General features: G+C 63.3%; 1 protein-coding gene across 1 annotated transcript in view; it reads left to right on the top strand.

The window, feature by feature from the left end:
* PLXND1 (plexin D1) overlaps positions 1-14,201 on the top strand; it is a 48,112-nt gene that overhangs the window by 19,492 nt on the left and 14,419 nt on the right. Inside the window, exons 3-14 of the mRNA XM_043442048.1 lie at positions 660-791; positions 1,054-1,154; positions 1,249-1,378; positions 2,568-2,745; positions 2,903-3,011; positions 3,447-3,549; positions 7,828-7,932; positions 10,580-10,669; positions 10,884-10,977; positions 11,887-12,041; positions 12,823-12,974; positions 14,030-14,129. Of these exons, the coding sequence (XP_043297983.1) occupies positions 660-791; positions 1,054-1,154; positions 1,249-1,378; positions 2,568-2,745; positions 2,903-3,011; positions 3,447-3,549; positions 7,828-7,932; positions 10,580-10,669; positions 10,884-10,977; positions 11,887-12,041; positions 12,823-12,974; positions 14,030-14,129 (1,449 nt within the window). The remainder of the gene's footprint in view (positions 1-659; positions 792-1,053; positions 1,155-1,248; positions 1,379-2,567; positions 2,746-2,902; positions 3,012-3,446; positions 3,550-7,827; positions 7,933-10,579; positions 10,670-10,883; positions 10,978-11,886; positions 12,042-12,822; positions 12,975-14,029; positions 14,130-14,201) is intronic.

Below are 14,201 nucleotides of genomic sequence, written 5' to 3'. Positions count from 1 at the left end.
GACATTGGACCCCAGCCTTGGATCTGGGGTCAGATGGACCTAGACCTCCATCGTGGCCCTGAGGCATCTTCCTTTTAGGACTCTTGCCAAGTCCCTTGGCTCCTCTGGGCCTCGGTTTCCTCATCTGTGAGATGGGTGTGTGAGAGGGGAGGGGTGAGACCAGTGGTCCTGCCGCCTCTCCGGGGCCTGGCCCCAGCAGTGCTTGGCCTGCATCTTCCCTGGCACGCCCCACGGGCCCTGCGGGGCGGGTGGGGTCCTCAGCCCCGACAGCTCAGAGAGGGGAAGTGACTCGGACAGCTCGGGCCTGTGCAACTTGCAAATGTCAAGGCCAGAATTCAAACCCAGGTCCCCGCTCCCTGGCTTGATGCCCGCAGCCTCCCAGAGAATGTTTTCTTAACTGTAAAGCCTGGCCCTGTGCATACCAGGGTGGGACGTGCTGGTGAGGGCGGGGGTGGGGGGGGTTCTTGGTGGGGGGAGAGGCTCACAACAGAGGACAAAGTGTCGGGGCCGGACCCACCGCCAGTCCTGGAAGGGCCTGAGGCTGAGACTCCCAAGCTCAGGGCAGCCCCCCACCCAGAGCCGGTCCCCAGCCTCCCCCTACCTGGGGATGCCCTCCTGGCGCCCCATCCCCTGACAGCCCCCCCGCCCCGCCCCCCCAGATCAACCTGAACGAGAGCATGCAGGTGGTGAGCCGGAAGGTGGTGACGGTGGCCTATGGGGAACCTGTGCACCACGTGATGCAGTTTGACCCCGCGGACCCGGGTTACCTGTATCTGATGACGTCCCACCAGGTATGGCCGGCCGGGCCTCAGCCTGAGGAGGCCCCAGGATGCGCTGAGCTCGCCCCCACCCCCTTGCCTCTGCTTGAGAGTGGCTGCTCCTGCTGGAAGCTTCGCCCTCTCCCTTCCGGCCTGCCGTGGCCTCTGCAGGGAAGCCTCGTCCCCCGCCCCCCCACCACGCCGTAACAGCCTCAGTTTCCCCAACCTCTCCGGCCCTCGCCCGGCTGCCCCCCGCCCCCACCCCGCTGAGCTGGGCCCCCGCCTCTGTCTCCAGATGGCCAGGGTGAAGGTCGCCGCGTGCGCCGCGCACACCACCTGCGGGGACTGCGTGGGCGCGGCCGACGCCTACTGCGGCTGGTGCGCCCTGGAGACGCGGTGAGGCTCCTGGGGCGCAGGCTGGGCCCGGGAGGCCGCGGGGGTGGGGAACCCCCCCACCGCCCCGGATCCTGACCTGTGCCGGGCGCCCCAGGTGCACCCTGCAGCAGGACTGCGCCAACTCCAGCCAGCCGCACTTCTGGACCAGTGCCAGCGAGGGTCCCGGCCGCTGCCCCGCCATGACCGTCCTGCCGGCCGAGATCAACGTGCACCAGGAGTACCCGGTGAGGCTGGGGGAGCCAGGACCCCAGCTCCAGGCTCAGGGGTGCGGGTGGAGAGCAAGCCTTCACCTGGCACCCAGACCTGAGAGGTGGAGCCTCCTGGGTGCGGCGCCTCAGGATCTTGAAGGCAGATGATGAAAACAGTGCCTGGGTGCTCTTAACATCCCCCTTATACAGATGGAGAAACTGAGGCACAGAGCCGTAAAGTGACTTGTTCAAGGTTATACAGTGGGGGAGTGCCCAAGCTGGGATTTGAATTCAAGTTGCTGCCCCCCACCCAGTCCGTGTCCAGGAGTGCCTAGGCCTGCCGCAGCCAGCTCCCTGCTTACCTGTAGCAGACAGCCTCAGTGCAGGGGATTCCGGGGGCAGGAGCTGAGGGACAGACAGGCATGGGTGCCCGTGCCCCAGCCCTGCCCTCAGAGGCTTCTCTGGGCAGACAGCCTTGTCTGTCACATGATGGTTCTGATGACCGACAGGAGCTGGGGCTGCCACGCTCCCCATCGTTACACACCACAGTCCTGCACATACGTCCTGTGGTCAAGCAGGCGGTCCGGGGCTTGGTCCATCCATTCATTCATTTATTCATTCATCAATAACAGTAGGTGTTATTGAGCACCTTCTCTGTGCCACGTGCAGTCCTGGACTTGGGGACACAGCAGTGAACAAGAGAGGCAAGCCGCTGGTCCTCGAGGGGTGGACACACTCCCAGAGGAGTGAGTGGAAACGAGATAAAATGCCAAGACGGTGATAAGTGCTGTGGAGAGGGAAGCAGAGCAGGGCACGGGGTGCAGAGCGAGCAGTGTTGACATTTTAGATCAGGCCGGGGTGGGGGGGGTCTCACTGCCAGACACCATCCGAGCAGCAATAGGAAGCCAGCGTGAGCATCTGGGCAGAGGAACCCGCCAGTGCAAAGGCCCTGGAGTGGGAACAAGACTCATGATTTGAGAGACTGTTAAAGAGGCTGGCATCCTTTCCAGGGGCCACATCGTGCAGGGCCTCTGGCTCCTGTAGGGTGCTCAGTTTCACTTTGTAGTGGGGGAAACTGAGGCCCGTGTGGGCTGCATCCCACTGGCCTGGGGTCAAGTCCACTGACCAACCTCTTCTCCCCAGGTTCCAGGGTGGGGGTGGGGCGGTGCGAGGCGCAGCCTTCCCCCCTCCCCCGCACCCCCAGCTAAGCGTCCCTGGCCTCCAGGGTATGATCCTGCAGATCTCGGGGAGCCTGCCCAGCCTCAGTGGCATGGAGATGGCCTGTGACTATGGCCACGGCATCCGCACAGTGGCTCGGGTCCCGGGCCCAGCCTTCGGCCACCAGATCGCCTACTGCAACCTCCTGCCCAAGGATCAGTTCCCGCCCTTCCCGCCCCACCAAGGTAGGCACCTCACAGTCCGGGCCACGGGGACGGCTGATGGGGGCCCTCAGGTGGTGGGCTCTCAGGCATGGAGGGGTCCTGATGGCACAGCCGCTGGTGTTGGTGGACCCCCCTGCCCCCTTGTCCTTCTCTCCCTGGACGCCCTGTTCTGTTCCAGACCACGTGACCGTCGAGATGTCGGTGAGGGTCCACGGGCAGAACATCGTCAGGGCCAACTTCACCATCTACGACTGCGGCCGGGTTGGGCAGGTGTACCCACACACAGCGTGAGTGGGGTGTGGGGGCTATTCCGAGTGGGGGCAGGACGCTTTGCTCTCAGGGAAACCTCTGCAAGAAAAGTGACGGTGTCCCAGAGGCAGACAGGACCCTTGGCTATTCAGCTGACCACTCGTTTGGGCAACAAACTCTCATCACCCAGTGTGCCCGGCGTCTGTGAGCACCCAGGCTAGTCGAGGCTGAGAAAAGTGCATTGATTACGCTTAACTTAGGCAAACAGGGCCTCCAGGAGACTATCTCCTCCTTGCATACCTCCTGCTCTGGGGAGTTTATTACCTTGCAAGATGCCCAGCCCCTCTGGGCAGCTCTGATGTTGAGCAAGACCTTGTTTCACTGTGCTGGGATCTGTGTCCCGGGTCCGCGCTGCCGGGCACGGGGATGGGGAGCCAGGTAGCTGAGGGGAGGCCCCCCGCCTTGTCTTTCAGTTGCACCAGCTGCCTGTCAGCACAGTGGCCCTGTTTCTGGTGCACCCAGCAGCACGCCTGCGTCTCCAACCAGTCTCGGTGTGAAGCCTCACCAAATCCCACGGTAAGCCAGGCCCAGGGTGCCCTCTGCCTCCACTGTTCCTTCTTTCCCCATTTAGCACGTTGAGAACGTTTCCGTGTCATTACACCGTCTTCCTTGGCTTCCCCTTTAACAGCCGCCGCGCTGGGCTCATCATCACAGCGCATGTAACCAGTCCCCTACTGCCGTTCCCTTCTCCAGGGGATCTTCCTGACCCGGGGATTGAACCTGGGTCTCCTGCATTGCAGGTAGATTCTTCACCATCTGAGCCACCAGGGAAGCCCCCCAATCCCCTGTTGTTGGACGTGCTGAGCGCGCCTCTTTCTTTTTTGTGTTCTGATAGTTGCAGGGCATTGCACGGCCCTGACTGTCCCCTGGAGACCAGTTCTTCAACGTGGCATTTTGGGGTGGAAGCCCATACTTTGAGCTCAGCTGACCCCCAGAAAGCCTGAGCCCATTTACACTTTCAGCCTTTTAGGACAAGGCCCCTTCCTGCATACCGTACTCTTTTCAGTTTTACCTTCAACGTTTTCAGCAACCCTAGCGGGTCAGGGAGTACCACTCTTGGGCCTTGAATCGAAGCCCCTCTTGTTGGCAGCCCGTGTTCTCCCCACTTCCCCAAGTCAGGGGCTGGGCCAAAAGACCCCAGCCTCCATCTCCCATGGGCACTGCGGCCCCAGGGTCATGGGATTGCTGTGGCTCTCACAGGGTGGAGAAAGCGAGTGACCTCCAGAGCCACAGGTTCCCAGGTCCTCCTGTTCGGCCGGCCTGATGGCGCTCTGCGCTAGGGGACAGCATGTCGGGGAGGGCGGGGGACGGGCAGAGACAGAGGCCGAGGCGCCACGTACCTTGCCGCCGGCTGGTTTGGGTGTGTTCGCTTAAGGGGTGGCCTTGCGTCTTCACGCAGAGAACCTCTACGGCTGTACCAGCCTTGTGCCAGGGACGACCAGATGGGACCCCCGAGTCTGGTTAGGGTGGGACGGCTGGACCGGGTGGCTGCCAGGGTCCTGTGCCAGCTCATGCCCCGTCAGGCCCACCTGCTGGATCCTCCATCTCGTGTCAGGGCCGTGAGAGGCCCAGGGTGAGGTACCAGGTTCTTGCCTGCAGCTCATCTCTCCAGGAAAGGGGAGTTCCCACCCATTTTCCAGATGGCACAATTGAGGTAGTCAGTGTAACCCCCGAAAGCCCTGGCTCCCAGCAGGGGGAGGTCACTGAGACCCCTCCTGTGTCCCTAGGAAGCAACCCTGGTGCCCGCTGGGAAAGTAGCCAATTAGACATAGTTCTGCCCTCCCCATCATGAACCCAAGAGCCGGGGGTTGTTGGGTTGTGTCTGTGCGATCCTGGGCAGGCTGCCACACCTCTCTCTGCCCGACTCCCCGTCTGTGAAAGGGGGCCTGTCTCAAAGGGGGACCCGGAGCGACACCAGCTTCGTGCCTGGCACGCTATAGGTGGCCCCTCTGCTGGGAGGACTTCTCCGGGAGGGGACCCTTCTGCCTGGTTCTGGCAGACGCGTAGGAGCTCGCCAGCCTGGAGCTGTTTCCAGGCAGCGCCCCCAGGGACCCTCCTGTCCTTGCCACCCCCACCCCCCCGAGGTCTGCGGGTCAGGGATGCATTGGCCGCAGAGAGGGCCTGTCTCAGAGGATTACGGTAGTCCAGTGGGAGAAGAGGCGGCCCCCGCCCGGGCCTGGCCTGCTGCTTAATCTGGAGTTTAATTAAGAGCCAGTCGGTCATGGAGGCCGCAGGGCTCCAGCCAGGCCGGGGAGGGGTCTCTGGGCCGGCGCGAGCCAGGGACTGTGTCTCCTGACTTCCTGTTGCCTCATGGGCCCCAGAGGAAGGAAGTGGGGGGTACAGGATGCTGCGAGGAGGGCTGCAGCTTTTTTCCAAGGAGGGGAGGGGAGTGGAGAAGGCCGCTGTGTCCGCCCCTTCCAGTTGTCCTGGAGGAGATGGCTTCCCCAAGGCAGGGTGACTTCAGGCCTTAGAAGCAGCGAGGGTTTGGGCAGGTGCCGGGGTCAGGCTCCCTGGGTGGGGGAAGCCTGGGTGGGCACCTCCGTGATGGTGGCTTCATTAGGAGCTGGTGGAGAGAGTGGTTTGGTGGAAACGTGGGGGGCGGTTTACAGAAGGGGACAGGGCGATGCAGAAAGGCAGGGAGGGAGCAGGTCAGGTGGGTTCAGCGGGGCCACTCAGTGCTCTGCTGGGTTGGGTCCCCAGCTCTCAACCCTTGAACGTGGAAAGACCGTGGGGGAGTCTGTGAGCTCCAGTGCAGTCGGGCGAGGCCCCGCCCTGGCTGCACGCGCTGAGCTGACATCTGGGCTTCCTGGGGCTCCAGCCTCGCTGTCCCCCCAGCTCCTGCTCTCCCGCCTGTCAGCTCTGCCCAGAGACGGGTCATCAGCTGTGGCTTCCCGAGCCTGGAGGCTCAACTCTGGCCAAGGGAGAGAAGCCACTCAGGCTGTCTCTGAGGCTTGGATGGTTCGGCTTGGGATGGGACAAGGAGGCCCCTGTCCTCTGCAAGCCGCCAGCCGCGGCCCCAGCAGTCAGTCACCTTTGTGAGTGCAGAGTCCGAGGGGCGGCCTCCCCTTCAGGCTCAGCTGGATCCGGGGGCCCTGCCAGCGTCACCAGGGCCAACGTGCCCCCCCCCCCCGGGGTGGCCTCTGTGCTCCGGCAGGCCCTCCCCCTTGGCCGCAAGACGCCTTAGCAGCCCCGGGCGGGGTCCTGATCCCCGGCAATCCCAGGAGAGCCTCCTTCTCGTTGGTTCTGCGGAAGTTTTCCAGGGGAACTGGGTCACATCCACTCCCCGAACCAATCGCTGAGCCCATCCCTGGGGCTAGGGAGGAGGGTGATTCCTCCCAAACCACAGGCCTGGGGGGTGGGGAGATGCAGGCACACTTGGACCAGCTGTCCCCAGGGGAGATTAGCGACCCTGGGGGTGGTGCTGGAAGAGGGCAGAGAGGCACCCACACTCTCCCAGGCTTGCCCACTCTGGAGAATGGGTACAAGCATCCACAGTGGGTTATGAGGATCGAGGAGAGTAGGGCCCTCGGGGATGGTCCCACGTCGTTTCCTCTGGACCTGCCCGCCTCCAGCCCCTGCTGGCCACCTCCCCTCGGCTGGGGCGGAGCCAGGGTCGCAGCCGCAGGGCCCCCGGCCAGCTGTGAAGCGGGCTGGCAGCGGCGGTGAAACCCGATTGGAAACATGTGAGTTCCATTCCCCGAAATTCCACGGGGTTTACACATGGAGCGGCTCAGGACGGCGGCTCGAGGGAGGGACGGACTTGCATGTCACACAACAAGCCGGATGCCAGCTCCTGCCTCGCAGCCCTGCAGCCTTCGCCGGCCAGGTGGCCTCCTTGGCCCCTGTGGTCGGCAGCAGGCAGTGCTCCCGGGGAGGCGCATCGTCTGGGCGCGGTGTCTGGGCTGGGGGTCAGCAGAGGGTCTGCGCCGCCAGAGCCCGCTATGCTGCCCGACTAACAATACTGAGAAAAGACCCTGGGTCCCTATCTCTCACCTTGGTCCTCAGTTTCAGACCCCAGTCTCTGGCCCGAGAACCTGGGAAAGATTGAAGGCAGGAGGAGAAGGGGTGGCGGAGGATGAGATGGTTGGTTGGCATCATCGATTCAATGGACTTGAGTTTGAGCAGACTCCGGGAGATAGGGAGGGGCAGCGAAGCCTGGCGTGCTGCAGTCCCTGGGGTCGCAGAGAGTCAGACAAGTCAGACACGACTAAATGACTGAATAACAACAGTGACTCCACGTCCGACACGGGAATGCAGACGCCCAGGCCCCCCTCCGAGGCCCGTGACATGCCCGGGCAGTGGGGAGGGGTGGGCAGCCTCACACCCTGTTTCTCGTGGGCCGCTCCGAAGTCTGAGGTTTCCTCTTCTGTGAATCATTCATCGTGTGTCCATCTGGAAACCGGAATTCCAGAGCTGGAGGGAGCCTCAGAAAGTGAGCGCGGCGCCTCATTTTACAACTGGGGAAAGATGAGTCCCAGAGCCGGGGAGGTCTCCCCTGAGAGGCTGCCCGTGGAGTGGCCATGGGGACTCGGTTCCACTGGGCAGGTTACTGCCTCTGTCTGTGCCTCAGTCTCCTCGTCTGTGAAATGGGGCCAATAACACCTTCCTGCTCGCAGGACGAGGTGAGACGGTGTGTGGGAGGCGGTGGATGTGGCTGTCGTTTTATCACTGCATAGGCTGCTCAACGCCTCCCCAGGGAGACGGGACTGCACTGGCTGGCTTGGGGTGGTCGTGCATCCCGCCTCCTCTGAAACGCCCCAGGGTCAGCCCCACTTCCTTGCGTTTTGACTGCAGAGCCCCCAGGACTGCCCGCAGATCCTGCCCTCCTCCCTGGCCCCCATGCCCACGGGCGGCTCCCAGAGCATCCCGGTGCACTTGGCCAACGCCGCCTTCTTCCAGGTAAGCGGGGGTGGGGCCCGCCGCCCATTCTTTGCTTCTCCACTTATTTACTTGTCTGGCTGCCCGGGCCTTAGTTGCAGCGTGAAGGATCTCTAGCTGCAGCATGTGGGATCTAGTTCAGGGATCGAACCTAGACCCTGTCCATTGGGAGCTTGGAGTCTTAGCCACTGGACCACCAAGGAAGGTCCCATGCTTCGGTTTTCTTCCTCTTGAGTTTCTGGGCTCTGTTGGAGAAAGCCCTGCGCTGGTTGCATGGAGGTAGGGGGAAGGAAGGTGGGTGGTAGGCACAGCTGTGGGGACAGCCAGCTGCCCCTAGCTCCTGATGGGAAGGGGGGTCTGGCCAGGACCCCCAGGCCCTGTCCCCTGTGATGCCCCCCGACAGGCCCAGCCCCTGCCCAGGGCTACAGCCCGTGGGTGACTTTGTCCGTGTGCACCCTGAGCTGCGCCCAGGCTGGGATGTGACCCTGGACATACCCTCCCCCCGCCCTGCATTTTGAGGCCGACGTGTCTACTCTGGAGAATGGTCCGAGACCCCCTTGGCCGCCCCATCCCCATCGTCCTGGTGGGGAAAGCGAGGCCCAGGAAGGGGAAGCAGATGCCTCCAGGGCACACGGCGTCGGGCTAGACTCGCACCCTAGGCCTGGGCTCCCTGTCCAGTGCTCTTCCCCAGCACCAGCCTTCCCCGCCCGTGCCCCCCACCCACCCACCCATCTGGGCTGGGGGAAGGGAGGCCTCCCCTTGCCGGGTCCCTCCTGGAGGAGTGTCCTGGGTGGGAAGCGTTGACAAGTCCTGGACGTGTGCCAGCCACCCCCTCCCCAGCTCTCAGGGACTCGCCATCTGTCGCTTCCACGGGGGAGCGGAGGCCCTTGATGACTTGTCACACGTGGGGGCCACGTGCCGGGCATCCGGAATGTGTCAGGGAGCCTCGTCGTGGCCGGGGCCGCCACCCCGTGACGGGCTGGGAGCGGGGGCTGTGCCCTCGGTCCTGGGGCTCCTCCCTGCGGTGGTTGGTGCAGAGGTTCCGGGGCATTTGGAGCGGGGAAGGCCATGCTGCTCCCCTGGGCTGCCGGAGCCAGGGTCGGGGAAGCCCAGGGCCTGAGTGTGGGTCCTGCCTCCTGCCTTTGAGCAGAGTGTAACTGGGGGGCCTGCCAGGCAGGGGGTCCGCCTTCCTGGGGCCTCGGTGATCCCGGCCCGCCTTCCCCTGGGCCTGCTTCTGACTCTGCCTGGGCTCGGCAGCAGCCCAATCCATGCAGCCCATACCCAGCAGAGCCCCAGACAGGCTGGCCGGCTGCCGTGAGCCCAGGGGCTCAGGAGACCCAGCTCAGGGTGTCAGGGATTACAGGAGCTCTCAGCCCATCAACAGCCACTTCCCTGGGTTAGTTTCGTAGCGGGGAAGGGGGCAGGGCCGGGGGGTGGCTGACCTGCTTTCCCCTCAGGGTAACACATCTACCAACGACAGGGACACAGACAGGAAGTCCTGCCACGTGGCTGGCCGGGCCCTCTTGAAACCTGGGTTTGTTCACTCAGCAAATATTTACCGATGGCTGCTCCCGGGGGGCCTGTGCGGGGCTGAGGGCAAGATGGCACTGGGGAATTGGCCATGTTTATTTCCCTCCCCGCCCCACAGCAAGCATTTATTGAGCACTTCCTGTGTACTGATCACAGCCAGCATATATTAGGTGCCAACAGCATGCCACCCACTAAAGACACACCGTGTCCAGTTTCCTTAGAGTCCAGCGGAGCAGGGGAGTCTCTCTTTGTTGCTGAGTTTACAGACCCACACAGCTCAGAGAGAAGGAGCCACTTGCACAGTCACACGGCTGGGAGGTCGCAGAGGTGGGATTCAGACCTGAGTGGGCCTGTGTTAAGGTAGAGCCCGAGCTCTTTCAACTGCCATCTTCCTGGAGGTGTCAGAGGAGCCGAAACCCAGCACCCCGCCGCCCAGCAGGCAGAGAGACAGGTGTAGACAGAGTATGGGCAGGGGATGGGGAGGTCCTTGGCATGCAGGGTCAGGGAAGGCTGTCGGAGCTTACTGAAGCCCCCAGCTTCACACCCTAATGTTCATTGCCAAACGGGAGGATGCTCAAGTGAGGGGTGTCCCTGTGATTTGGGTGAGGGGCGGTCTGGGAAGGCTTTTGGAACATGGTACATTTGAGCTGGATTTTGAAGGCTGTGTTGAGGTTTCCTGGAAGGGAAGCATGGACTTGGACAAAGGCTGAGGGCAGGACAGCGTGTGCGTCATTGACCCGCGTCCTGTGTGATCTATCCCGGGCCGTGGGGGGCAGCCGTGGTGGGTTTTGAGGCTGCGGGGCAGGCGGAGTCTCCTGGGATGAACCTTGTAAGTGTTGGTCATGCTGGAGAGTCGGGGCTTTGCCAGCGGAGTGAAAGGCCCGGGTTTAGGCCACTGGAAGTTGTCGGTGAGGTTTTTAGTGGTGTGAGAGCACACAGCCAGAGTTCTGGGTGTTCGTGTGTACCCCCCCGACCCCCGCCTCTGTCAGACATTGGGCCAGGAAGGAACATTCTGGAGGAGATGCAGTCCAGGGAGAGAGCCCCTGCCCACTCCTCAGGACAGCAGTCTCTGGTGTCCTGAAGAAGGTGGGGGGCAGTGGGTGCTGCCTGGACGCCCCCTGACCCCTGTGTCCCGCAGGGTGCAGCCCTGGAGTGTAGCTTCGGTCCGGAGGAGACCTTTGAAGCCGTGTGGGTGAACGAATCGGCCGTACGCTGCAATCACGTGGTGGTGAGCGACGGGGCGTCATGGCGGGGGTTAGCGGGGCAGAGGAGAAGGGCAGGGCTGCCCAAGTCCAGATACATACACGCCTTCCTTTCTGCCTCCCCTTTTTGGTCCCCTCGCCCCCAGTGGCCCTGCCCTCGTCTCTCCCCCGATGTGCCCTCCCCCCAACAGAGACCCAGACAGCGCCCACACCCGTCACGCATTTCCCCATCTTTTGCAGCTGCACACGACCCAGAAGAGCCAGGTATTTCCACTCAGCCTCCAACTAAAGGGGCGGCCGGCCCGGTTCCTGGACAGCCCTGACCCCATGACAGGTGGGAGGCCCCCCCCAACCTCACATGGCCGCAGAGGGTGGGACGCAGCCTTGGGGGGTTCCAGCCAGTGCTCAGGTATCCCCCCACCATTCCCTGACACATACTGTCTCTCAGATCCCAGCCCCACCTCTCTGCCGGCTTGCTCACTCTGCACCTAACTGGAGCCGCTCCTCTGGGCTGGTACCACACCCTCGGGGTGTCCGCGTGCCCGTGGCTCTGCCCCCCCAGCACCCACTCACCTGCCCTTTCTCAGCCTCAGGGTCCTCCTGTGAAGTGCGGCTCCGGTTGCAGAGGGCGGGGGCGAGGGTTTGCTGCAGAGCTGTCTGGGACACAGTCTGCTCCCCTAGATGGTGGGGGGTGGCCTTGTTCTTATTATATGTGTCCAATCAACTCTCCAAGGGCCTGTCTGTTCGGGTGGGGGAGGCTGTGCACATCTATGCCACCCCCGCCCCGCTTCTGTACCATAAGGTCCCAGACAGAAGCCCCAGAATCAGCTTGTCCGCCCTGGGAGCCCACCCTGCACTCCTGCCTGGGCCCACCTGACGGTCTAGGGCTCACAGCCCGCATTGCTCAGTGGTTCACCTCAGAGCTCCGCTGTGGGCTTAGGAGACCCACTCGGGCCTGGCTGTGGCTCCAGCTCTCCTACTCACAGGCTGTGTGACCTCGGGCGAGTCACTCTGCCTCTCTGAGCCTTGTCTCTTTATCTGTCAATTGGGGCCAATAAACAGCCCGCACTGGATAGGATCCCGTGAGGATGACTGTCGAGGTGGCAGTGGCCGCACTGTGCTCATTATTAGCAGCCCCCTGGGGTGGGGCTGGGGGTTGGAGAAGGTACTAAGAGCTTCGTGGGGCCCTGACTCTTAAGAAGCAGGACCCGGCTGAGCTGGGCCGCCTCCGTGTCTCCCGCAGTGGAGGTCTACAACTGTGCCGTGGGCAGCCCCGACTGCTCCCAGTGCCTGGGCCGGGAGGATCTGGGCCACCTGTGTGTGTGGAGCGACAGCTGCCGCCCGCGGGGGACCCTGCAGCCCCCGCCTGGCACCTGCCCCGCCCCCGAGATCCGAGCGGTAAGCACCCCACACCCCGCCCCCCGCCTCGGGGACCTGTCGCTCCCACTCGCCTGAATGCGCACACGCACAGCGCCCCACACGGGCTCGGGGACGTGCAGCTTGTGTGTTTGCACACACCCGGGCCCCCACGCGCGGAGTCACCCACTGGGCACCAGTTCCCCCTGTCCCGGGGCTGGAGACACAGCAGGGAACACACACGTTCCCGTCTTCACTGAGCTCACGGTTCAGTTGGCCAGGGGGACAACGATGAGAAAGGAGATGATTTGCATAGAGAACGCGCTGAGCTACGAACGGGCCGGGCACGGGGGTGCATTGGAGCCTGGGGTGGAAGACAGGCTGGGGCTGAGGGTCTTTATAGCGAGGTCCGGGAACCCTTGCTGATAACGGGGAAACTGGGGTAACCCACGAGCCTCAGTTTTAATTAAGAAAAAGTCTCAGGGAAGGGTTCTGTTTGCCTTAGCCTGGTTCACCTGCCCGTCCCAGGCCCAGCTGGCTCTGCCTGGGATTTAGGGTCATGTGGTGAGACAGGGGTCCCCGTGATGACGGGGACTGGACCTCAGTGTCCCCAGGAGATGCCCCTGCAGTAGCACTGACTCTGTCCCTGCACACTGGTGTCCCCGAGCAGGCTGTGTGTCACACACACACATCCCCTCTGGCAGCCCGGGTGACCTGCCAGGTGGCCGGCAGGGCCAGCACTCTCAGAGCTCTGCCTGGCCCTGCCTCCCCGGACACCCCAGCCTCAGAGCCCCATTCTCCCGTCTCTCCGATCGCCTGGCAGATTGAGCCCCTGAGCGGCCCCTTGGACGGCGGGACCCGGCTGACCATCCGCGGCAGGAACCTGGGCCGGCGGTTCAGCGACGTGGCCCAAGGCGTGTGGATCGGCAGCGTGGCCTGTGAGCCGCTGGCCAACAGATACACGGTGTCAGAGGAGTGAGTAGGGGGCGGTCCTGGGGGCCCTTCAGTGACCTGCAGGCCCCACCTACCCGGAAGTGCCAGCTATACCTCTGCCCTCCCCTCTGCCCTTGACCACCCCACCATCCCTGGATCCTTTCTGCTCCCCAGGAGTCACTCACTCCTGGGTCTCCCCGGCTTTGCTCAGGGCATTCCCGCCACGTGTCCTGGCCTTCCCTGCTTCACCACTCTGGAGCCTGCTCCCCCGGGAAGCCCTCCCAGGTTCCCCTGAGCAGCCTGCTTCCACAGAAGCCTCACTCTGATGGAAAAAACATGCTGTTGGGAAAGTGCAGGTCTGCTGGTGGGTGCAGAGACCTGGGCCTGCAGCCGTGGGGCCTGGCCCAGACAGGCTCGAAGATACGTGGTGGGCAGGGACTTCCTTTCTAGAGGCTGTAAGCCAGGCTTGCAGATAAGGGCGTCAGTCTCCCAGCCCAGCAGATGTTCTCATGGTTGGAGAACTTCCACATATCCCCCTGGGCTTTCCTGGTGGCGCAGCAGTAAAGAAGCCGCCTGCCAATGCAGGAGATACGGGTTCAATCCCTGGGTCGGGAAGATCCCCTGGAGGAAGAAACGGCAACCCACTGCGGTATTCTTGCCTGGAGAATCCCATGGACAGAGGAGCCTGGGAGGCTACCGTCCATGGGGTTCCAGAGTCAGATATGACTTAGCGACTACACAGTGACAAAAGACCATCTTATCCAATCCCCTGTCTACTAGGCACAGAATTGTGGTAGACTCGGGGAGGGCAGTCCCAGAGAGGAGCTGGGCACCAGGGTGACACCTGGGAGCCCAGTGGCTGTTCTCCAACTGATCGGGAATTGTTTCAGGATTTTGACAAGAGTGATGCCGTCAGGTGTCATGGCTCAGGCGCCCCTCCCAGCTGAGTGGGGGGCGGGGGGCTGAGTACAAGGAGGCAGGGCTCACACGTCCTGGGAGTGGAGGGGGACATCGTTCAAGGGAGAAACCAGAGGGTGCCTGCCTGGCCCCCGGGCCCCACCGGCTGCTCCTTGACCAGACTCGCCTCCCCCACCCAGGATCGTGTGCGCCACGGGCCCAGCCCCAGAGGCGTTCTCGGACGTGGTGACAGTGAACGCCTCCAAGGAGGGCAGGTCTCGGGAGCGCTTCTCCTACGTGGTAAGGGAATGCAGCCTGCCCACTCCCCCACCACCCTGCCAGGCTCGTCCCGGGCTGGCCTGGGGCCTGACC

This window comes from Cervus canadensis, chromosome 22 (genome assembly GCF_019320065.1).
Source record: "Cervus canadensis isolate Bull #8, Minnesota chromosome 22, ASM1932006v1, whole genome shotgun sequence".
NCBI classification, from domain to species: Eukaryota; Metazoa; Chordata; class Mammalia; order Artiodactyla; family Cervidae; genus Cervus; species Cervus canadensis.
The sequence above is the reverse complement of the archived record's forward strand: the minus strand, read 5'-3'. Positions and strand labels throughout refer to the sequence as shown.